At 38.1% G+C, this 24,882-nt stretch overlaps 1 protein-coding gene across 1 annotated transcript in view; it reads right to left on the bottom strand.

Moving 5' to 3' along the window:
- CNTRL (centriolin) overlaps nt 1-24,604 on the bottom strand; it is a 37,713-nt gene extending 13,109 nt beyond the window's left edge. The window contains exons 1-24 of the mRNA XM_075519456.1: nt 24,360-24,604; nt 22,608-22,863; nt 22,049-22,182; nt 21,378-21,508; nt 19,779-19,920; nt 18,738-18,924; nt 18,446-18,639; nt 16,535-16,654; nt 15,448-15,673; nt 14,877-14,986; nt 13,516-13,710; nt 10,907-11,060; nt 9,649-9,869; nt 8,772-8,948; nt 7,645-7,779; nt 6,073-6,218; nt 5,418-5,598; nt 4,249-4,428; nt 3,763-3,942; nt 3,072-3,188; nt 2,502-2,646; nt 1,574-1,713; nt 901-1,087; nt 320-630 (exon numbers count right to left, since the gene is read on the bottom strand). Of these exons, the coding sequence (XP_075375571.1) occupies nt 320-630; nt 901-1,087; nt 1,574-1,713; nt 2,502-2,646; nt 3,072-3,188; nt 3,763-3,942; nt 4,249-4,428; nt 5,418-5,598; nt 6,073-6,218; nt 7,645-7,779; nt 8,772-8,948; nt 9,649-9,869; nt 10,907-11,060; nt 13,516-13,710; nt 14,877-14,986; nt 15,448-15,673; nt 16,535-16,654; nt 18,446-18,639; nt 18,738-18,924; nt 19,779-19,920; nt 21,378-21,508; nt 22,049-22,182; nt 22,608-22,830 (3,936 nt within the window). The 5' untranslated portion in view covers nt 22,831-22,863; nt 24,360-24,604. The remainder of the gene's footprint in view (nt 1-319; nt 631-900; nt 1,088-1,573; nt 1,714-2,501; nt 2,647-3,071; nt 3,189-3,762; nt 3,943-4,248; nt 4,429-5,417; nt 5,599-6,072; nt 6,219-7,644; nt 7,780-8,771; nt 8,949-9,648; nt 9,870-10,906; nt 11,061-13,515; nt 13,711-14,876; nt 14,987-15,447; nt 15,674-16,534; nt 16,655-18,445; nt 18,640-18,737; nt 18,925-19,778; nt 19,921-21,377; nt 21,509-22,048; nt 22,183-22,607; nt 22,864-24,359) is intronic.
- Nucleotides 24,605-24,882: the final 278 nt, after the last annotated feature.

The raw sequence follows: 24,882 nt of genomic DNA, 5'->3' as shown, positions 1-24,882 counted from the left end.
ACATACAGGAAATAGAAAATAGGTCTTGATTTTGTTGTTCTGTTTCAGTCCTCCTGAGACACAGGAGCAGCTACAGATAGCAAAGACCGGACTATTAGCACAGAACATAGAGCATTCTTATCAGCAAGCTCTCTCAGATCCAGAACCTTCCTAGCAGAGACTTTTTTTTTTTTTTAAATTGGACTAATCTAATCTGTGAAAATGAGGGTTTGGTCTTGGGTTTTTTTGAGAAAGCATATGTTAAAAGATGCTCCTAATCCATTCATTCATAAGTCACTTGGCTATGGTTAAACCTGCAGCTTACAGCTCTGTATCTTACCAAATCATGATGTTCAGGCACATTGCAGTGAAGCACTCCAACAGGAATGAGTGGGACAGTGAAGTTTGGAGGAAGAGGGCCATAAACAACCTGGGCTCCCACGGGAGGTGGGCCATAGATAACAGATCCAGGAGCAATGGAACCTCCACTTGCTGCTGCAGGAGGAGGGCCATAAACCACAGTTCCCTGAGGTACAGGGGCACCATCTGGAAGGACTGTGTAAATAACTGTACCAGGTGGTGGTACAAAAGGAGGGTCTTTGGGAACACGAGTTTCTTCATTTCCTTCGCTATCTTCTTTTGCTCTTCTATCTTTACCAAAAGAAAAAAAAAGAAGAAAAAAAGTTATGTTTAATCACTTTTACTGAAAAAGATATTCTTCAGAAGCACATTTTAAAATAACACACGTTCTATGTAATGTATAAAAATGTAATAAACACTGCTTAAACTGAATAATGAGTTCAACAGTAACAAACATTGATAATTCACTCATGCACATTAAAAAAAAAAATCACTAGGAAGTCTAAGCAAGTCCATTTTTAGTATGCTCCTAAACATTCCGAGGCCATGAGACTGAATTACCTTTGCCAGAATTTGTTTTGTACAACCTATTTCTGACTGGTGAATAAACCCAAGATCCTCCATGATTGGGCAAGGCTTCCTTCCTGCACTGCCTGTCCTGACCACACCCTCTTCTGGGTGGGGATGTGCCGGAACACAGTAAACAAACTCCAGAATCTTTTGTGCTGCGGGAAGCGGGAGTTGAAGCCTAAAGAAAAAAAGAATGTGTGTTAATCTAGAAATAACAAATCATGTAAAATAAATTATTTGTTGTAGACGTTCTAAAGCACTGATTTTTCAAGAACAGGCTATACATACTCTGCTTTCTCTCACTTCCAAGCATGATGCTGCTTTAGAAGAGAGCACCAAATATATTTTGACAGTATTTCTCTTAAATTCAGACAAATGCTGTTTTGCATGAAATGTTTGTCTGTAATGTCCCCTTTTAACCTTTACCTAAATTAATTTACGGTACTACATTTTGAATAGTTGTCTCCAAATTTTATGGCTACTACATTCCTATTACTACACAGTAATAGGCTTTATCAGGGAACATTTGTGTATGTTTTGTTTCAGTATTCCTCTTCTATGCCAGCTGACATTTTTTCTTAAGTTTCTTCCCAACTTAGCAAGTTTATAATGGACTTTCCCCGTATCAAATGGCTTTCCACATAATAGGATTTTCATTTCTGACCTGTGATGATGGCATGTAATACCAGTATCCCCTTCTTTTCAATGGATCTGCTATACTGGTGATGTAATCATTCTGGTATGACAGCACATTTTTGAGTGCTGCAATTTCATCTTGTAAGTTGTCAATTTCATCTTTGTTACCTGTAAATTAATCACAGTTTTATAGGCATATAAGGCAAATAATTAAGTCATAGAGACTGCATTCAGCTGTTCCCTCATTGTTATCCTGTTAATCTGAAACAATATTAAAAAAAAAAAAGAAAGAATTGCCAGGGGAAACAAAGTAAACATTATTATATAGTCATGTAGATATACGCTGGCCTTTGCAAGTTTGTAATTGTAAGATTGTAGTTCATACAAGTTCATATACAGGTAACTGGCACTCATTTTTCCTTATATATGGATCTCTGACAGTGTTCTAGAGCAGTATAAACTGAATGCATAACACAATTAGTGTTTTCTAAAGAGCTGTAAAAAGTATTGTTAATACAAACTAATGAAAACTAACACACTGTCATTCTGATTTTCAAACCAAGGCAGAACTTAACTAAATTTCCAAAGGTCACATGGCACGTCAACTGGCAAAGCTAGAAATGCAGACATGCTAGTGCCACTGCTGGTCCTTAACCATCCATCTCCTCCATTCTTCATATCTGAAGAAGCGAAGGCCCATACGCTTCACCTAACTGCACTGCATGGATTTCAAATGCACTGTGAAACACTGTACTTCAGAAAAGTTACGTCTTGCTCTTTGCTTCATATGCATGGATACAGAGAATCCACTGAAGCACACTGATTTAAGGACTGAATGTATCCTGTATAGGAACTGTACAGGAAGGTATCCTGAACAGTTTATTCTCCTAGAATAAAATTCCAGAGATCAAACAGTGAGAAATATGGAGAAGAAATAGAGAGAAAAGAGAGATTACCTGTCCCGATGTTATCCAACAACCATCTTAAACGGTCAATTTCTGCTTTTTGTTGCTCCATAGCTTCATTTAATTTATCAATTTCAAACTTCTGAGAGCTTGATGCAACAGTCTTCTCACCAGCTTTCTCCATTTCATGCTGAAACTGTTTAAAATATAAGTTTAAATCAAAGCAAAGCACTTAAGTTTAAAGTAGACTGAGCTAAAACTTTTTCAAATGTGCCCACCCGTCCCTACAAAAATGCTCACTCAGCAAAACACATGTACCACTTCGATGCAACAAAGTTGTTCTTCCCATCTCCTCATATGACCAAGGCTTACAGACATAAAGGCATTTAAGTGAACAGGTGATAGTTTTCCTTAAAAGTCAGCTGCTCTAGTCAGTGAGGTTTTCATTTTGTTCTTTGGCAGATGTCAGGGGAGGGAAGAACATTGTGACTTGGGAAAACCTGAGGAAAAAGGGCTGGGCAGAGACGTCTAAATACGGCATTTTCAGAAACTCGCTGAACCAATATGTCTAAGTATTTTATCCTCCTCATATAACATAGAGCAAACATCATTGCAACCTACTTGTTCTTCCTTCTCTTTGAGGAGTTGTTGTAACAATTCTATTTCTGCTTCTGCTCTGGCAAGATCCCGAGCTGCACGAGCTGCCTCAGCACAGAACTCTTCGGCTTCCTCAATCTCCTAAAATTGAAATTTTAGGTTGAGCTTTAGTTTGCAAGAATACTTCACAAGCTTGCAGATGTCTCATGCAGCTTTATGAAAAGCTGATTAATAAGAAGCATCAGCACTTGTCTGTTCTGAAATTCCAGAAACTGGCAAAGTTGATGTAAAATAATGGTTCTCCTTTAACTTTAAACTATATTTCTACAGAGGAGACACTAGTACGTAGCCAAAAATGGCTCCATTTTAAAAACCTGAAGTCTAAGAACAAACTTCCATAGTCCCTTCTTTTGCTTTTCTATCTTACATAACAATGTATTGCCTATTGTTTAACTTCCAATTAATAAGAGATTAAACTTGCCTCTCCCTCTAACACACAGCAAGAAAGCCTGCCCATACCCAAATTTACTCAGGCGTTAATCTACTATATTTCAAGATGTGACTCTGTCCAAAGCAAAAGCTCCTGTACAGCAGGACAAATTCAGAATAATGCTTTGAAGCTGAATTTAAAAGATGACACCAGGACTGCTCCCATTATGATAGCATTAGAAAGCACTACTGTTATACAAGCAATTAATTATCAATGTTGATTTACCTCAGCTCGCTCCTGATTAATTCTGAGAACAGTCCCATGAAGAGCCTTTAGCTGATTTTTAGCAATGGAGAGCTCTGTGGCTGCCAGTTTATCTGAAGTGATGATTGCTCTCTTTAATTCCTTCAGTTCCTTATCTAGACTGACAAATTGCATTTGTGCCCTGGCATCTTCTATTTTTTTCTGAAACCAGGAAAATAATAGGTTTTACAAGTTTTAAGTAAAAAGCAGCATGGAAGAAAGGCTTTCTGTTGGTATGACTTTTTTTCCCCACACATACCCCGTTTTGTATTTTATGCATAGAAGTAACAGAAAAAATCCTAAAGCAAGGACAACCAATAAAATTTACGGAAAAGAAAGCTGTTATATTTAACCTCTGTGTTCCTTTCTGTATTTGATCTATCTTAGAAAGCAAAATAACTCAGAAGTTTTTGAATCTTCTTTTTGTGAGCAAACACAGTGCATGGACTTGTCCTTCCTCATTCCTACCCTTTTCTCTAAATCTTCCAGTTGAGCAAGAATAGTCTCTTTCTCGTCATCTGCCTCTTGGAGCTGTTGATCAGCAAGGCCCTGAATTTCTTCCATGCTCTTTATTTTTTCATGTAAATGTTGAATTTCATTCTCTAACTGATGGACCTTGTTCTTATTCTGCCTGTTTTCAGATTTAACCTGTAAGTGAAATAAGTTAGAATGAGTAGCCAGAAATTTTTCAACCAAAAGCCACCCTATTTTTAATGATTTATAGAACTAACTTTTTGGGAAGTGCAGTTACTTTTGGGAAGTGCAGCATACTTTGCACCAGAAGAGAAAGGGAAAAGAACTGCTTTGCCACTCTAACTATTACATTCTAAAAGTGCCCAAGTTATTTTGGTAGTAGTAGGTCTAGTGATCTTTCGAGGAGGTTACTGGCTATATTTTTCTGCCTATAATTAAACTCTTTGTTGCCTCTGAGACATATAATTGAGTCTAAATTCTAATTCACCAAATAATTAGGCAAAAATCATAAAGATTATTAATTAAAAAAACCCACAACAAACCAAAAAACAGACTCCAAAAAACACAACCACCACAGTGGGTCTCTCCTTGTTATCATACAGCTAAAATTAGAGATTGCTTGTTGAAGTTTTTAATGCACATTAAAGCCTTCTCCTCCAAGCCACATTTTTGCAAGCTTTATATATATAATAAAAGCCAACAAAAGGTCGCAAAGGAGCATGTGTCCTGTCAAATATCCGATTTAACACTTATCAAAAGAAAGCAAGAATGGCTGATGTATTTCACTACTTTAACCAGAATTTTACAGTATACACAGCATGGAAGTGGTCAATTATTTGTTTTCCCTCTTCAGAAGCTTTTGCCTGCTTATACAGTTTCTTTATAATGAAAATTACTACATGACATACATTTGTGCACAATAGGAAAATCAAAACTCTAATAATGGTTAGTATTCGTGTTCTAATCACGAGTAACAGCATCCTGCTCTGATGTGAGTTGTCAATGTGTTTCTGACAAGCAAATTTATTCGATTTGTCTACCTTCAGTAAAATTATACTCCTCTGAAAGATGGAGGGTAGCAAAGCTACCCTCAGCTACGAGTTACATTTTTTTAGACTAATCTGAAATTGTCTTACTCTTGCTTTTTTTGTTTTGATACGTGCCTGTCTATATTTCTCCTGTACTTCTTCCAGTTTTTGCTGCTGGGATACCATTTCTTCCTGCAATTGTCTCTGTCTAGCCCATGCTTTTTCTTTTTCCCTCTGAGCATCAGCAAGGATGTCATTGAATTCTTTCTGCAGATTTGCAATGCTTTTCCCTAAAACATCAGCTGAATTCTGACATCTGAAAGAGAAACAATCCAGGTTCCAAGAAAGAAAATAGTGATATTAAATTGTGATACCAGATACTGAAATAATGAAGCCTAATACAATAGTGCAAGTTTTAGACATCCAATGTAAATGAATTCAGGTGCAGCACTGAACACATTACACTGCACAGACAGATCTCCACCCCGGCTCTATTTATACCATTCTGTCTTTGTTTATTACCATTCTTTGTTGCTGGGGTCAAAGTCAGGGGAGGAGTTTGCCCTGTCCCTTGCAGTGAAACCCAAGAGGACTGAGTATTTCCCTCAGTAATATAATTACTGAGCTCAGGTGATGTTTTCTTAACAATCCCAGGGCGCTGAAGTTCATGTCTGAACTGCCCCAAGCTGCACTCAGTAGGATGCAGCGCATGTACCTTGTTGCTCTCATGTACTTACTACCACTTTCATATGCACAAATCTGACATTGTTTGTACTTTTATTTTACTCACGTAATCTCTCCAACTCCTGTCTGAAGCTTTTGCTTGAGTTCATTTATACGAGCTAAGACTTCCTCAGGATGAATTAAGTTACCAACTGCATGGTTTAGCTGATTCTGAAGATCTTTAAGCTGTTGTTTCAGGAGATTATTGTCTCCCTAAAAAAAAAAAAAAAACAGACAAAAAACCCACCCACACAACCATAAGCAAACAAATGCACAAACGATAAAAGCTAGAATTTTTAATACCTAGATCTGTTTTGGGGTTTTTGTTGTTGCTGTTGTTGTTTTGGGGGTTGGTTTGGTTTGTTTGTTTTTTCTGTTTTTTTAAATGGAGTCCAAACATTTTTTTTAGTGTGGCCTGAACCAGTATCAACAACAAAACAAGAACACCCCAAACAATCTTTGCCTTTCAGTTCCTTCATGCTGAAAACTATTTAAATGCCAGCTCAAAAATGATCTTATCCTTTCCTTAAACTAAGGAAGTACTGTCTTTACATAAGCAACGCCCAGTGGCATACAGAAGCCTGTCACACTATCTATCCATAAGAGACGCTGGAACAATTGCGGACACTGTCCCAGCCACTAGACCAAGGAGTCACACTTGTCCTGGCCCCATTGGTCTTGAACTCTTCTCTGCATATTGGCAAGCTTCAGCAAAAATGATAGTGCTAATGTCTGGTGAGGATCCTTTATAAGCTCTTCCTGAAGTGGTCAGGCAGTTGGATTAGATGTTCATTGTAGGTCCCTTCCAAACTAACTATTCTATTCTATTCTGGTGATCATTATATCCTCTGAGGAATATGTGAGATAGGAAAAAGGGATCTGATGGATACAAAGAAGGACTGAAGCCAGCCTTCCCACAACGAGGGAAACTGCTTTAATCACGCAGCGCTTAAAAAAAAGAAGGGGATTTCTTTGCCAGCCATATTTTGAAAATCTTGAACCCAATATGTTACTCTTGCCTAGAGAAATCCTGTTGATTGAGCCTTTCAGCAGCTTTAGGAAGAGGAACACTCAGTTTCTAGTCTCAGTTAAGATGAGGCACTGATCTGTGACACTATATTAAAGTGGAGGTGTTTCTGTACACCTATGCAGTTCATGAAATGCCCGTGAGTTCAAGAATCACAAACTCTGTTGCCTGTTGTACTTGGATGCCATTACTCTTGTGACAATTAAGTAAGATTCCTCAGGATCACAGCTTTAAACAGAAGCAATAAATTCTGCTTTAGGTATTGGATCATTTTTTATTTCTGCATCCAAATAGTTTTCTTACTGACATGTACTGGATAAAGCTTGTGGGAAATTAAGATACATATAACAATTTATCAATGCCTCGGCAATATAACCAAGCAGCTCTGAAATTATTTCAAAGGGCAATCCCAATATCTAAAATAGACAGATAAAAGACTATGGTGTAGGGTCTCTGGACAAGAAAATTAAAGTCAGGAAAAGTCATAAATACTACTGAACTTCAAAACAAGACTCATACAGAATCCTTTAAAATTCTTATCACTTTCTCCTTGGGGGAGTGGGGAAACATACTGCTTATCAGGTAACTTTTCAAAGGCAACAAATACTTCACCTGCAATTGTTTGAACTGAGAAAGGAGCTTATAATTTTGTTGTTCCTTTTCTTCTGCTAGTTGTGCTTTGGTCAGAGCATTCTCTAATGCTTGCCTTTCTTTTTCAAGTTCAGCTTGCAGGGCTGACAGTTCCATCTACAAACACAGAAAACCTTCAGATTAATATCGCCACTCCCAACCTGTCACCCAAATACACAACAGCTATATTTCTTAATAACAATATGACAACACCTCCTAAAATAACACAACAAAACAACCCCAACCATCCCAAATCAACCCATTGCCATATATATGTAACAGGTGTATTTCCTAAAACATCACCATCATCATGACTTGTACTGTAAATTCTAATCTAGACCTAGCATGAACACGTCCTACCCACCAGGTAACTGACAGATTTGCATTTTATCAGTGTTCTACAGAGAGCTTTCAAGTTTTTCCTGAAACATCAAAATTAAAAGACTTGGAGGGGCTGGGGACAGAACACCACACTTTACTGTTTTGCATTTTCATTTTCATTTCTGCCTGCAATCTGGAATATGCAGTTGGAATATGTCTTGCAAAAAAACCCCAGTATGTTGATTTCTGATGAATAGAAACTGAACCAAGACAGTAGTTGTTGTACATCATCATCATCATGCACAAATCCAAACGAGGATCCCCAACAGTAAGATAAAATGGGACTGTACAAATTAAAGCATACCTTGTTCTTCCCCAGCAGAAAGCTACTACTTTATAATATATTACAAAATTAAAAAAAAGAAAAAAAGATTTGCTATAAAACTCAATTTCTACTACAAAGAACAAAGGCAAACTTTGTCTTTCACCTGCTACTTTTCACAGGATTTCTTTGATGTGTGCGCAGTTATCTCTTTCCAAAAAGATGCAGATTATTATTTTCCCTTTAAATATGGTGAATATTCTCTACAGGGTCCCCAAGTGATCTGTGCCTTGCTTCAATGCAGAGTTATAAATCCTAGCAAACTGACACCACCTTCCATTTGCGGGCACACCTAAACCAACAATTATTTGCAAGTCAACACTGGAGATGTGGTATGGAGCAAAGTTTGGTCATCCCTCGTCCTGGGTATATTATCCCTTTGGCAGCGAAAGAGCTCTGTTCTTACCTGGCTAAGTTGTTTCAGTCTTTCCAATTCTTCTTTTTGCTGATTGGCTTCAGTGTCTCTGTCTCTTAGCTGGGCTTCTAGTTCAGCCTCATAGGCGCTGATGTTCCCTTGTGCATCTCTAAGCGATTCATTTATTTCTCGCTGCTCTTGGAGTGCGCCTTCTAGCATTGTAATTTCCTGGAATTTTACATTTGTTTTAGAAATATGTACACAGGAGAGCCAGGATTTCTTAGAGTACATTGCCTCTCTTTCTCTGGTACTCTGGAACTCATCATCAATGTGACAGCAGATAGATCAAAAGAGAGACACTAATCCTAATCACTAAACATTAAAACTTAAAGCTAGGTGGCACTACTCCATAAAAAGGTCAGGTCAGTGACGCTACTGTGATAGAATGTACAAAAATCTACACTCAAGGTAGAAAGGTGTAGCTTAAAGCGATACACATTTGTCCCCGGTATTAAGGTTTACACAAAACTTATCAGGATACTAAGACAGCTCTCTAAGTAATTGGCTGATAGGACAGATGCAAGCTAATAACAGGCACATCCTCAGCTAGCGCCCAGACAGTTTTCACTAATGCAATCCACTATGATATCGACTGCAAATCCATTTTTAGTAACGTCTGAAAGGTAAAGCCTGCATTTCTGAGACATCTTCCATAAAAGTACAGATTTACTGCATGTCTCCTGCAACTGGTTTTAAAGGCCAAATTCTATTCTTAACATGTGTGGGCACATCTAATTGAAGTTACCATATCAAAAAATTTTGTCTGAGGAACTGTGCTTTGCTATTCCCAATTTTGTTATTTGCTTCTTTTTTTCAAGTTTATTCTTAGGTATCTGAATTTGGGAAGAAACATAGAATTAAGCCTTACTTTTCTCATATTTTCTGCATCCATGGCAACTATTTCCAGGTTGTTTCTTTCCTCCTCTAGATCTGCCAATCTTTGTAGCAAAGATTCTTTATCCTTCTGCAACTCCTTACATTCATCATTGGCTTGTTTTGCCTGACACTTAACACTTTCCAGGTATTCCTGTAATCCAATGATAATACTTTCTAAATCCCTTTTCAGCGCTTCATTTGTTGCTATTTGACCTGCAGAAATGCAAAACAAATTTGAGATAGTTAAGAAACCACTCTTACTTATGAAACAAACAAAACTGCCTTTCTTAATCTTCTTTAAGATGTTCACCCACTGAAATACATAGTAACCACAAGTAACTAGAATTCAGCCAGAAAATGCCTGTGCTGTATTTTAAAGGCTAGGAGTTCCCATATTACCGTATTAACCTGACCACTGGAAGAGTTAAAAAGAAAATGCAGTTCTTTGTGCATTCCCACCCCCCGCCTTAGGTGACATTTACTACCTTTACACCCAAAGCAATTTTGTTTCAATTTTTATATTCATATTCTTTTCTGGGATATTTACTTTCACATAGACTAGGTATATAGTAAATGTATACATAAGTTTAGTTCATTGACTTTATTAAGTCAGTTTCCAAAGCTCAGAGGATCAAATTGATGCACAGAATGTAAAAGACGCTTCTACAGAGGCTGCAGTCATATGAGTGAATCTCAGTCAGCTCGAGTACTAGCTATGTAACAGCTCTTTAATATTTTAGATTATTATCTGAAATAGAAATGAAAAGACAACATCATAAGGGTATTGAACTATCAATACGCCACTCATACAATTAAAAGCAGAGTAATCCTTTCTTCTGCTGTGACAACAAAATTGCAGATCACAAGGTTATGTTAAGTAACCAACAAACCACTCAGCTCAGACTTGATCAAGGGCTTTCCTGCCTTGACATTTTGATCCTGAACCCCAGAGCAACAAATCAGTCACTTAGTCAAAGCAGTTTTTTGCTTCCCCCCACCTTAAGGAAAAACAAAAAAGAAAGAAAAATTCTGCAAACTACCCTCCCCCAATGATGTACAAGTGAGGCGACTAAAAAAAAATTTTAAAATGTACACGAAGTCTCCTTTTAGATCAGTTAAGAATAGCTTTCAACCTCTTCCTACACATTCTGTATTTAATTTAAGCAAAGATAAATAAAAAAGATTCCTCAATTCAATTGTCATGTTATCCGAGATACAAGAAATACTGTAAGACAAAAAGAAAAATCTACCATCAGTGAGCTGTTGCTCCAAGTCCTTGATTTCCTCAGTTTCCTTGGCAATCCTAGAGAGCATCTCATCCAGGCGACTCTCAAGCTGTTTGTAATGTTTGTTCATTACATCAAACTGCTGTTCTTTACTTGCTTTTTGAGCTTTCATGTGAGCCTGTAAATTAACAGTTGGAAAGGTAAAGTGGGAAACATCAATACAGATTAAAAAAAGTCAAATCAATATTTTAGCTCAGTTCTGCAGTGTCTCACTACCAGCAGTAAAAGTCACAAGTACAGCATATGTTGTGATGCTTGGGGGTTTTTTTTGGATATTTTTCCTGCCCCGCAAAGAATCCCAGATAGGTAAGCAATCTGTGTGACTAACAGCATTGTTAGTAGTCTCCCCCTTGCCCAGGCATGATGAATAAGGCCTGCATTTATAAATTATTACTCATGGCTACTACCTTTCTTCCTGCCTTTACTTTTTATTATACCATTTCCAGTTTCAGTCAAGAACAAACATGATTTCCTCCAGAAGCTTTAATCCTGTCATCCTGCATTGCCTTCACAGCAGATGATGCTTTAGAACATGTCAGGTCGCCACCCGAAAGAAAATTCGCTGAACAACCAGAAAGCAAGCCAACTTTCCAGCTAAGATTTACTTAAAGCAGATTTTTTTTTTTTAATATTGCTGGGAAATACACCGTACCCACAGCTTACACAGAAAAACTTGGTTATCAACACACCATAGTACTATCTGTTTCTCACTGGTACGAAATTACTCACAAATGACTCAAATGCCAGAAAACTTAGAAAAATACAGAATTATACTGTCAGGATAAACAGCACCCTTTTTTTTACTACTCAAGAAAAATAAAATCGAGCTAGCAGTAGAAATTATAAATACAAGTTCTCAGAAAAATAACTTCTAAAGTTGCTTTTATAACAAGAGTAATGGGTAAAAACATAGCTTTCTGTGATTTTAATGTATTAAACCGGAAGTTATTTTTAACATTCACATTAGTACAATTCAACTTGTCACCTTGTTAAAGACAAGCCACCATTCGGCTTTCAAAAGTGAAATTTCAACAAGTAAAACCCAAGCAGAGGCGCTGCTGCTGAGTCACTTCGCTGCAGCTGCCGAAAGTCACAAGCGCGCTGTTCAAAAAAACCAAACACTTACAGCTTTGCCTTTGTCTTTCCTTCCTTCGATATCATTTGCAAAACGCCCCACCCCTGATCTAGAATTCATTTGAGTAAAGAACCGGTATCTTCAGCACAGAAAGCAGTTAAGCGGCGTCTCCCATCCTCTCCGGCCGCCGCTGCTGCCCCAGCCGCCCCGGCGGAGCGCAGGGCCGAGCTCCCCGCCGCTCGCCCGGCCCGTTCCCCGTCCCCCGTTCCCCGCGCGGTTGGCCCCGGCCAGCGCTTCCTGTGTTGTGATTTGAAGCGAGGGGCGGCCTGCGGGAAGGGCCGGGCTCGCTGCCTGCAAGGGGCCTGCCCGTTAGGTTAGGGATCCTGCCCGAAACGCACGCAGCCCTTCTATCGCTTCACTGCCGAGGAGGGGAAAAAAAAAAAAAAAAAAAGGCATAAAATGCATTTTTCAAAATGCAGGCCTCAGCTGAAAACAGGAGCCAAGCATAAATAGCCTTTCACACTTAAAAGCATCACGCTGGCCTGAAAAGCTCTCATTTAAAAAGACAAAAGCTTTTTTAAAACACTATTAAAAAAGTAATTCAATTTCATTTTAATTTAAAATTTCTAGAAATGTTTGCTGTACCTGAACACAGTTAATAACTCAGAAATCAAAAGTCTTGCTTCCCTGGAAATAAAAAAAATGAGACCATCAAGCCAGAGCTCTTCCTGGTGCATCCAGCTTTGCCCCAAGCCCGCAATGTGTACCCCTGGGACCTTGTGGAATCTATCAGTCATGACAAGACCGTACGTGACCAGAGAAAGGGTGTTAGTCCCCACCAAAAAGGCAGTATAAATCTTTCCGGACTTAGAACTATTCATTGAAAATTGATTCGACTTTTAGGATGCTGGGCTACAGCGTAAAGCCAAAGCTGCTGCTGCCTTCAGCTGTCCACAGTTCACAGGCTGGAATATTAATATAAGCTGTCACCGCTGCAGCCAGGTCAGCTGCATCTGCTGCTCCAGACAGTTCTTCTAGGCGGACCTCTTGCAAACAGACTTTTGTGCCAATACAAGAGCTCTCTGACAAAGCAGGACTTCAGGCCTGTAGCAGTTACACAGACCTTTATAAATCTTTAAGGCCAGATTCTACAAAAAGATGCTTTAAGGATTTCTTACAGAGAAGTTCTCTCCAAGGCTCTGCACAGCATATTTTTGCAAAGCGTAAAGATCGAGTTCTTAACGTGCTGTACAGCAACTGCATTGAAAATTAGTTGCCCAAGCGTTTTGCCAAAGTTGTTTGTTGCTTTTTTTTAACTTGTGGGGAGTTGTATGTTTTTCAAGTGGTAACAGCTAAAGAAATTGATAAATAGCAAAAGAATATATAATTCACAAAATAGGCGCAACTGAATGGTAATCAGTTAAAATAGCCTTTACTACATTTCTCAGTACATAAATACATGCAGTACATAACAACTTAAGGTTTCAGTTTTACTTACATATCTTGGATCTTCAGGATTTACAGAAGCAAGAGAACTCTGCAAGTCTTCAAGCTCTTTCTGCTTTTTCCCTATTTCTCTCTTCTGTTTCTCCATTTGTTTTTCCAGTTCTAAAGCTTCCTTGTGTAGCTGATGCAGGATTTGTACCTTTTCACTCAACTGCTGTTCAAGCCCTTCTTTGTTGGCCTGTGATATCTGGAGATAGCATTAGGAGGTGGGGTAAAATAGTTTAATTGGAAATACACAGCTGATCAAGAACATTTTTTAAAGTTAAATCAGACTGCTAGTTTAGCCTAACAGGTTGCCTAAAAATTATCTATTCATTGTTTTGAATCTTCTTTATTTTCTTAAGGTAACAAAAACTCACAGGATTTCCTCAAAAAGAGTTATATAATAGACAGTTTGCTTATGGCAACTAAAAATTTCATACCATTAGTCTACTATACCAGGAAATGCCAGAACCCTCATTTTGACCATCATACCGAAGTGTTTTATTTTCAAACAAGACTTCAAAAGTCTCTTGTACAATTCCTTCTTGCAGTCTTAAGACTATCTGGAATGTCTTTTTCCCCCCTCCCATAGTTATGACTTCTTAGGTTAAAATATGGAAGATCCTGGTCATTGATTTTAAGGCAAGTTTAAAGACTAAAAATAGCAATAATTTATGACAGTTGTGGAAGAAATGGAAGATACAATCTTAGTTTAATGCTGATAAATGTTTTTAAATTAATTCTTGCTGCCAATTATGTAGCTACATTGCGTATTATAAGCTGCACAACTAAACCTACACGGCTGTAGTCCTTCCTGAAAGGCCTTTTCTGATAAATCAGAATATATTCAACCCATACAATTATTTTGAGAGGTTTAGGTAAAACTTCCTTTCTCATGAACATGTATGTCAAGTCACCAGCACTGCTTATGATGTTGTGCCATTACTCTGTTACTTTCTGCTCTGTGTACTAAGCCTTAAAGGAGCTATAAGCTTATGGTTATTGGAACCCAGAAGATATGTTCAAATTCAAATCCAAGTCTCCTGCTGCGTAATGCAGTGACCCCTAACTGTCCACTTACTGCAGTACTCAAGTCTATATTTATGTCCTTCCAAAGCATTCTGGGGAAAGTTAACAATCATCATCAGTGTCACATGGAACATGTTTAGATGCAATTAATTGCACTACAACTCTGACAGCTTGTTTATAAATAAGCTAAAACCTTTAAGATTTTTCTGATGCATGACAAACGGATTTACATATGTACAATGGCCCCTTTAAAAAAGAATGTGGAGAAAACGTTGTATTTTCTACATCAACTCTGTTTCGAACGTTTTCCCTTGCTATTCACATAGCAACTTCTTTGCCTACTTTTTTCTGAGCCAGAGCATCTTCCAGTTGTTGCAGTTCCCCTGTTACTTTCAAAATTTGTTGCTCCGCATTTCCTATTGCACTTTGCAGTTCTTCTAATCTTCTTTGTGCTGCAGACAAAACAAAACCAAACCCACAAAATACATTGTAATATTCTGTATAACACTTGTACGCATGTTTTCTGTTAACACTTAATCAGAATGCATTTTCTTAAAACAGTGATAATCAAAGCTAATACATTTGGGTTTCTCAAAAAGTATGTCTAAAGGTTTTTTTAATGACTCTTATAGAGTTACATTAATGCATCAAAAATATGAAACCTCCCTAGCATTCTCTTTTCAATAATATTTAATCCTTTCATCCTGAGTTATCTTAAAATAATAGCAAAGAGAAATTGTAACAGTTTTGGCCCAAAATGTGTCAAGTATAGCGTTTAGAAATTACAGCACTTACAGCCTTTGACACACTATTGCTATTCTTATGTCAAATATGTGTCAAGCATTTAATCAGTGGAATAAACTACATTGATATACATATTTTAATTTTTATTTGATACAAATTAAGATTTTACCTGAATGAATCTTTTTTTCTTTACCCTCTAGTAGTCCATCTAGAGTTTGGAGCTGCAGTTTCAGCTGGGGTTTCCTATAGAAGTCATCTTCATCTAGCTGCATTTTTCCAATCTCCATCTGCTGAGCTTTGTTAGCAATGTAGCCTTCTCTTACAAACATATTTCTTTTATACCTGGCCTTACCAATGTATGGGCTTTCACCAGGTACATCATCAAGTTCAACATCCTGAAACGTATGAAGCAATATGTCTTTATATCTATCTCAGAAATATGGTTGCAGTCAACTCATAATATACATTTAACTCTCTTACCAAGCATATAAAGGAAAGCCAATTTGAAATTAGAATAATGAGAAGAAAAGAGACTACACTTGACTCATTTGGCCTTGAACATTCTTGTTATTTTATAATGGAATTAACAACAAACCCAACTGGAGTATGATCAGTTTGTTGCAAATGGGTGATGCAAGTGGATATTTAACTGGAGGAATTTTTCTTAATATTTTAGACTTAATAGTACTATAGATTATACTTAGTTCATTACATTGTTGCACTTCAACTTTACTCAAACATAACTTAAAAGTTATTCATAGTTAATGATTACTGATCTTTACGTTTCTTGTGCAGACTCCTTTCGTTCAGGCATCTCTACAATCTTTTCGCAAGTATGACAGAGGTTAGCTCTACTAGGAGGAAAAAAAAAACCAACAGAAAAAGGACAGAAATTCTAATACTGTCTAACTCAAAAACATTCTGGCTTGTGGAATTTCTCCAAGTGAAAGGGCCTCCAAAGCTAAGCCAGAAGAAAGGACTATCATTTGTTTGGTTAATAGTAAGAATGAAATGTTTGTTCACTGACTCTACTTAGCTAAAACATATGCGTATAGGTTTGTATACTAATATTCAACACATTAAATGTCACTCATTCAGTTTAGTTCAAATCTTTTAACTTATTTTTTTATATTTCATAACTAATATCTCTTACTAAAGCAGTATCTATTAGAATTATAGAAAAACTATTTTCTGTTTTCTGAGTTGAAAAGCAAGAGAAACAGCAATGAAAAGATCCATTACTTTAAAACTATTACCTCTGATGGAAAATAATTTAACGGCTCAAATTTTGCATCGATCTTATAAAACGCCAGCTCCTGCTCCAATTCATACTGCTTCTGGCAAGCTCGGGTTAGCTCCATTGTCTTCTGCTTTAACTAATAAACCAGTAAACAAAGTAAGTTGCATTCATTCAAGTGTCATCATCATCACATGCATTGCAATTCAGTAGAGAGCAGGGCAAAGACATTAACTTCGAAACAAAGCTCACATCAGAAAAAGTTAAGATGGTGTATTTTGGATCAAGAATATCACAAAGTGCAACTTTATTACAAGATACAATATGATAACTATGAGCAGACAAGAACCCCACAATTAATATAACACAAATGATCACATGAAAGGCCTTTTAAGTTTACATGCATCAAAGGTTTGAAAATAAATTTGTCACTAACTTAGGAAAAAAAAATAGTTTGGGTACAATCCTTTAGCAAAATCTCCGCCAAATAACAAATGTACTTACTGCTACTAATGAGCAGTGAGAACTATTAATACTCATTGTCTGTAAAAGAAAAAAAAATCTCAATTGTCAAGTATATAGAGCCTATGCATTTCATTTTAGCTTAACCTTGTGCTAGTTAGGTTTTGAGGGTTTTTTTTAAATAAAGGTCCATCATGTGATTTCTTTTTAAATCAACTTTTCACGCTCAATACCTGAGGGAGAACATGCAGCAAAACTCCAATAGACAGTGGAAAGCAGGACTAATGGAGGAAAAGAAATAGAACAGACTAGAATAAAGGAAAGGCTTAAAGAAAGACTTTAAAACACGATATATGTCATGCAAAAATTAACTGTGTTTCAGAGAAAAGAAAAAAAAAAAAAAAAATCAAGAAAATTGTATCCAAAACCCACAGTGAATATAAAGTCTCACTGGAACACTTTATACAAATGTTCCTACTTTAGTAAACATGCAAATAAATCCTAGAAATAAAAATAACCATGCAACCCAGGAGCACAGCGGGGCTACCTTTAGTGAGGAATAAAGGCTCTGCGGAAAGGGAACTGTGACAAACCAATACACCAGCTAAAGGAAGAAAGAAGCAAGCAAAGTTTGTCATCCAAAGGATAAGAGTGGGTTAAGTTGCAAAATATATGCTGCTAAATCTCATTATACTGAAAACTACATTTCAGAAATAGGCTGCTGGTTAGTGTGTGTGTTCACAGAAGAAACAGCTATAGAAATATTAGCTATAGAGATTCTGAAGAATAAAATTTTAGAGGACAAGTCTAACAAGTAAGATAAAACTCATACATTAAGTTCCCATCAGGTCATTCACAACCGAGCACTCTCAAGTCAATAAGACTTTTTCCAGGACCACTGTACAAATCGTGCATTTTATAGCTACCAATGAAAGATACTTGTCAAACATTAAGATTTTAGGGTGTGAATAAAGTACAAGTAAACTAATGGACACTACCCAAAATAATAATCAAGGGGTATTACTGACATACAACTTGTATGCACACATTTTTGTAAAAGCATTTAATCTTTTCCCTTATTGCAGCAGCACTTTGAAGTCCAGACAATGCAGGAGATTCAGTACATCGGCAATTTAGCAGCTAGGGGATACTTAACCTTTCATCAACTGACAAAATTTTGAAGAAACAAAAAAACATTACTAGAGACAAACAAAGAAGTTGCTATAAACCATAAATTACGAGAGTGATACTGATTGCTTGTTCAATATACTTACTTTTTTTCCACAGAAAGAATATTGAAGAAGTACTGGTCAAGGAATAATCACTCTCTAAAAAGTTGAAGTGCCTAAGTTTATTCTCTCTTTATTTTAAACATAAATCTCCAGCCATTTGAACTCTCACATTGACAACTCTGTTTCTGACAACAAAAACATTCCAAATATTTACTTAGTGCAAGTGATTATCTTACCAATTCATTTTTGGTGTCCAGGTCCCTTTGTAGGTCTTCATAGTTTTGTTTCTGTTGCAACGTCTTGTCTTTTAATGATTTGTTGACCTCATCTTGATGGTGAAGTTGCTCAAGCACTTTGGACTGGTTAAGTTTAAGGTTCTCCATCTCTTTTACTGTGTTTTCCAACTCTCTCTCTAATTTTTCTATCTCTTCTGAAAAAGAAAATAATAGAAAAATTCAAATAGAAAATATTTTCCTTCTAAATTTAAATTTTGTGCCATTCGCTTTAGTTCTAACATTTTACTATTACCTAAATTAAACCTCTCTAGAGCTTCCTGCCGGTCGTGATTAGTCACTGGCTGTCCATCCAAGTTTTCCAGTGCCCGCAAGTGGAATACGGTGTACAAGCGGTAGTGAGGCAGACTTACAACTGGATTATCAGCAAGGAATAGAGAAGTCAGATCTTGTAGAGGCTTTAGTTTAGCTATATCATGAAGCTAAATCAAAGACAAATGGAACAATGATTAGACATCCTTCCAAGAACAATTATATTCCCATTACTGAATTTCTGATTGTATAGAATGTTTTATGTTAGGTCCATCTCAGAGGACCTATTTTAACTTTTATGCTGAAGTGGAACCTCTAAAAACCTACCAAAATACACAGTACTATGACTGAAGTAGCTTCCTAAAATCAAATTGTTTCTTCTATGAAAAAATACCACTGCAAAGAGGGCAAATTTCATCAAGCTTGACCTTGGAAATTTCAAGATAACAAGGCCGGTGGATATATGTAACCTTCCATTCCCCCAGACTTATTCATAAGAAAAGGGAGCTTTTAGCATGAGGAGTACTCGAAACAAAGCTGGTTCATCGCTCCTCCTAAGTAGCATGACTCCTTGTAGTAAGTGACTTCATTTCATAAACACCCTTTTGTAGCTGCAAAACATGGAAATTAACCTGGACCACAGAGGTAAACCTAGTCATTTCCTAAATACAAAATAAAGCAAATAGATTATTTACAGGTCTCCAGAACCATATAATTAACTTATCGTAACGGACGCTACCAATAACATGCAAAAGTCTTCACATTTTCACCAAGTTTTTCCTAAGTTTCCAAAAACTTATGATTTCCTGAACAACATAATATAGGTTTATGCTTTGAATACCTGGCACAAAAGGAGAGTTTTTCTGATAAACAACTTTATTAAGTCTCATAACGGCTGTATTTCACGACAGACTTTGTGGAAAGACACTCAGCAATTACTCAGGTTAAGTCAATCAATGTAAATGTACCGGTTCACTTCATGAAAAGATTCTGAACAATTATTGTTCCTACTATAATCACTTACTGATGATACTTTATTCTGTCTCAAATTAAGGATGCGCAGGGATCTCAGTTTCTTCCCTACCCACACAGGAATATGCTCAATCTCATTCCCTGCAAGGTTCAGCTTTTGTAGGTTCTGCATATGTTCTATACCTTCAATTTTACTGAAAATAAGAAGAAAAACATAATTTATCATGAAGCATAGCAAATTTACAGTGTAACTGAGGCATTATGGATCAACTACAGCAACATCTGTCTCAAATAATTATCATCCAAGAAATCAGCAAAAACAGTTGTTTACTGCCATGGAGTCACAATTCAAATTAAATTACACCAGCTTACTTCCAAGTACTACATGAAGACAAAAAAAAAATTTCACAGCAAGACACTGTGGCAAAACCTTTACTTTTACATCTCTTAACTTTAATATTAAAATTATTTTAATGAGTGGTAATTCAACTTTAATACGGAAATTTTGTTCCTTTTCTCCTGAGAACGTTACGGGACATAGATGAACAAAAATAAAGGTGGTTTGGGGTTTTTTTTCCTCATACAATAGAATCAGAATCATTTAGGTTGGAAAACACTGTTAAGATCATAGAGTCCAACCATTAACCTAGCACTGCCAAGTGCACCACTAAACCATGTCTCCGAGTGCCATGTCTACATACATGTTTCCATACAAAGGAAGGATCAACTGTAAAGTGACAGTGCGCAGAACCGCATTTTTTAGTGTTTTCATTAAAACACTATATAGCTAATGAGGAAAACATACTAGGCTTTAGTTTACTTGGGCATTTATCTAAAGATATGAGTATTATAACAAAGTACAGTAGAACGTGCTCTTGTGACCGTGCTATTTTTTGAGTAGGAACCAACTGTATATAACTAACGTCTGAAAAGATACAGCAGTAGCTAAAAGCTACTCTGACCTTTTCAATTCCTGTTGAGAGAGGAAGTCGTGCAAATGCAATGTATAGAAATGCTAGTGTCGTGCTTACTTCCGATTGTTAACTTCTCTACTGAAATCGCAGCTTCTCTACTGCAAAGTCAGCCTCATGTAAAGATCATAATTCACCAATAGAAAAATTAAAGGAAACAAAGAATTTTGTTATTGCCTGAGCCATTAGCCTTCAACATCTTTATACCACTCAGAAAAGATACCAGACTGTCAAAACAGTGACAGTGAAAAAGCAATTGAGTGAGCTTACAGCCTGCCTGATAGAGCCCACACAACTTCCTCTCCTAGAAGAAAACTTCTTGTATTTACCTGTAATAATATGCAGTAAAAGTTTAATTAAACTTTAATGCATTTAATTGGGTTACTGTACACTCTTCATTATGGTATCTGGAAACTTGCATTGCTGGCTTGGTTTCCTAGGAAAACAAGTTTAACTACAGCCATGATACACTAACAGCACCTCCCAGAACTATTTATCCTTCTAATACCTCAGAGCTCCTGCTTTTTAAGAAGATCTCACCAAAGCCTGTTAGTCTTGATATCTGCTGATGGGAAATTCACCTTAACTGTTCATGCCTGTGAGGGAACTCACTTAAACACTGAGAGAATGTCAGCTTTATTGCATCTGGGCTTGCCAAAACCATTAGTGTTTCTGCTTACCTGATTTTGTTGCAAGACAAATTGAGTTCACGCAACTTCATCAGTTTATCCAACTTCTCAATCTTCTCTATTTGGTTGTTACTCAGATTTAGTGTCTCTAGTTTAGAGCACTTTTCCAAGTTTTCTATGTACTACAGAACAGAAAATTAATCCATTAGCATTGCAGCTTTATTAATTTCTATTTTTTTTAAAGAGAAAGGCAGATGTATATTTTTAACAACCACCTATTCATTAAAAAAATACAAAGTATTCTAACATTTTATTAATCACAGTTTCAGTGTTGCATTCTAAAACTCTGCTTTAGGTACAGTCTTCTATAGTATTGGAAGAGGAAAATAGACTTTAAATTTACAATGGACCAGTCTCATCTACACAAAAGGGAAATTGCCATTAAAAAAAAAAAAAAAAAAAAACACCCAGCACAATTCAAAAGCTAAAAAAATTTACACAAATGGACGGTGTTCTAAACTTCATTCTAACTGATCCAAAATACTTTCTTTTGCACAAGTCTCCACTGCCATATTTTTTTTAAACAGAAGCTGCTTGTAGAACTAGGCTAACATAATTAGAATATAGCTGTTTACATCCACTTAAAATTAGACCTTTACTAAAAAATAAATAAAAATGAATTTTAAACTTTGTTTAATTACCAGTTATTTTCAGTAACTTACCTTAAATTTCTTGTCCCCATCCTTTGGGGAAGAAAGATTCAGTGAGCTTATACATGCCAAATTTTCCTGTTTTGACAGACCTTTTATAAGGGGTTCAGTAATGTACCTAACTCCTGGACTAACACCATTTTCATCTGAAATTAAACAGAGAAACTGCCTTCAGTAGTGAAAGAATTGGTGATTTTTACATTAGTCTTCTACTTCACACTGAATACTGGGAAAACATTGAAAATTATTCCCCCCCCACAAGGGATGAGAAGAAACAGCACACCAGAAGCATTTACAGGAAATGACATATGGGTATAGCCTTTTGAAACAGGCACAGTATGCATCTCCCTTTGCCAGTCTTCCCCCCGGCACAGAATGTAAGGAGTAAAAGTCTCATTATTCAATGCAGCTTTCATTACTATCATTTCCACATTTGAGTACCAAAAGATGAAAGCAAATTTTTCAGGGTTCTTTCCAACAGATCATACATCTTTAATCATACAGTTCACAGAACGTTGTCTTTTTATGCTTTTAGTATGTACTTTTATACCAGCAGTTATTTATACAATACCTTTATGAAACTTATACTCAAAAGCAGCTTCTAAATTTTCTGCTGTAATATCAAGTTTTTGGTGCCTCCGCTCTGTGCTTTTGCAAGCAGATGGAGATGTCTGTTGGCTAAGAGGAGATGGCGTTCTGGTACTTGAACTGACAGGAGACATTGGACTAGGTGTCCGAGAAGCTGACATCTGTGTTTTTCTACATAATGCTTTTCTTACCGAGCCTTTCTTCATTGCCAAAAATATAGAATATCATATTACCAATATCTGGAAGAACAGAAATAAACATCAGTCTGTGCATAAGTCTAAATCTTAATGGCTTACATGCCAACACAATTGTCTTTTTAGCATAAGAAAATATTTCCAGCAATGATACGGTGCTAAAAAAACCACATCTAAGCCAATTCTCCAATGGGTGACAGCTTCCAGTTTTCACGGGCTAACACGTATTTGGAGAAATGATGTACCTGTTTACTTACACCATTCTACACCACAACACCAGGAACTGGCTGAACTGCTTTCTGTTTTGCAACTCATCTTGGTAACTATCCTGCAATTTATGGCTTACACAAAGTCTGTTAGGTCTGGAGATACTCTCATCTCAGGCTAACATAGTTGGCAGAGGACAGAAAGAGAGGACTAGGATCCCAATTGTTTTTACCAAAGCTAGAAATCCCCCACTTTGCAGCTACAAGAACAAATACAAGCAAAAAAAGGCAACAGAGGAAAAAAATTTTAAAATCAGTCTAGCACCGGCATTCCTTCAGCGTTCCCCTTTCTGCAAACACGTTATTCCGTGACTGCCTGGGAAATTCCAGAGAATGTTGACAGAAACTTCCCCCAGTGACGAATATATTTTCCTAGGGGTAAGCATAGAAACAGTCATGTACGCATTGTGTGCATGAAAGCCCTTGGAGTAACCACCTTCAAGGGACAGGTTTTTACTAAAACCTGGACCCAGTAAACAAAAAGCACATTTTAAGATATTCGTTAAGATAGAAACTTATGCTTTTAAGGGAATTTTGAGCTATATGAGTGATTACATTGTGTCTTAAGTTGAGAAGATTTTCGTCATTAAAATGGATTTCTTTTCCCTGAATCTTCAAAAAAGAAAGAAAGAAAGAAAGGAGCCACTCTCTTCAATACTTGGAGGCACAACTCATTCAGGGCCAGGAAATTGAGACTGGAAGGGGCAGGAGAGGGGAAAAGATGGTGGTGAGCTAGTGAAAAGCTACTTTGGGAAGTTTCTTCATGTTTTAAGGAGACCAGTTAGACATTTGAATGCGGTTTCTTGAGAACGGATCGTGCTTTTGCAATGAAAACCACGACAAAACTCTCACGCCAGAACAGGCGGGGAAGGGGGGAGCGTTGAGCCGAACTGGCCGCGGAGGTGTGCCCGGGGTGTACCCCGCGCCCCGGCGGGAAGCACACGGGCCCTCGGTGCGGCCAGCTCCCTTCCTCCCTCCCGGTTAACGGCTGCACACCCGCCGCGGCCGCTCCATCCGCGGGCGCCACCGCCGAGCCACCGGCCTCTCCCCGCCCTCCCTCCACGGCCGGCCCACACCTGACAGGATGGCGACCACCCAGCGCCGCACGGTGCTGCCGGCTGAGCCCCAGGCAGAGCTCCCCTCCGCGGGGCCGGGCTGCGGGGCAGCGCCGCGTCCCCAGCCCGCAGCGAGGCGGCCGGGGAGCGGCGATGCTCGCTGAAGGGGGATCGCGGTTCCCGCTGAGGGCGGTTCCCCTCAGGCCTCCGCTTTGATTACCTGCGTTGACATGGTAACGCCATTTCACCGCTTCCCGCTCGCCGCCGCCGGGGCAGCGGCAGGCAGGGCAGCCTCTGGGCGACCCCAAGTGAAGGCACCGGCTCTCAACGCACCTCTCTCCCGCCTCCCTTCCCCCGCCGACCGTTTGTCGTCTCTACCGGCCGCCAGGCCCGAGGCACTGCGGCTCCTTTAAGAACCCGGCGCGAGGAGCCGAGCCGACGCCATTTTGTCTGGTTGTTGGCCGGTGACGGGTGAACGGGCCGGGGGAAGGGGTGGGGCAGGCCTTCGCGAAGCCACGCCCCTCAGCGCAGCTTTCCCGCCGGTGATGGCCGCTTGGGCGCGTGCGCTGCCTTTTCTCCTATTCCCGCCGTTAACGGCCGCGTTACCTCAGCGCCAGGCGGCGGCTGCACCTCCTCTGCCCGGTCCTCAGCTCGAAAGGGTAGAGTCTGAGAGGTTTTGTTCTAATTAAAGCCCAAGTCACTGTATAAATAACAAAGCCTGCCCTGGTGATAGTTGTTTGGGG

This window comes from Mycteria americana, chromosome 17, assembly GCF_035582795.1.
Source record: "Mycteria americana isolate JAX WOST 10 ecotype Jacksonville Zoo and Gardens chromosome 17, USCA_MyAme_1.0, whole genome shotgun sequence".
NCBI lineage: Eukaryota > Metazoa > Chordata > Aves > Ciconiiformes > Ciconiidae > Mycteria > Mycteria americana.
Note: the sequence above shows the minus strand (reverse complement) of the source record. Positions and strands in the feature narration are given on the sequence as shown.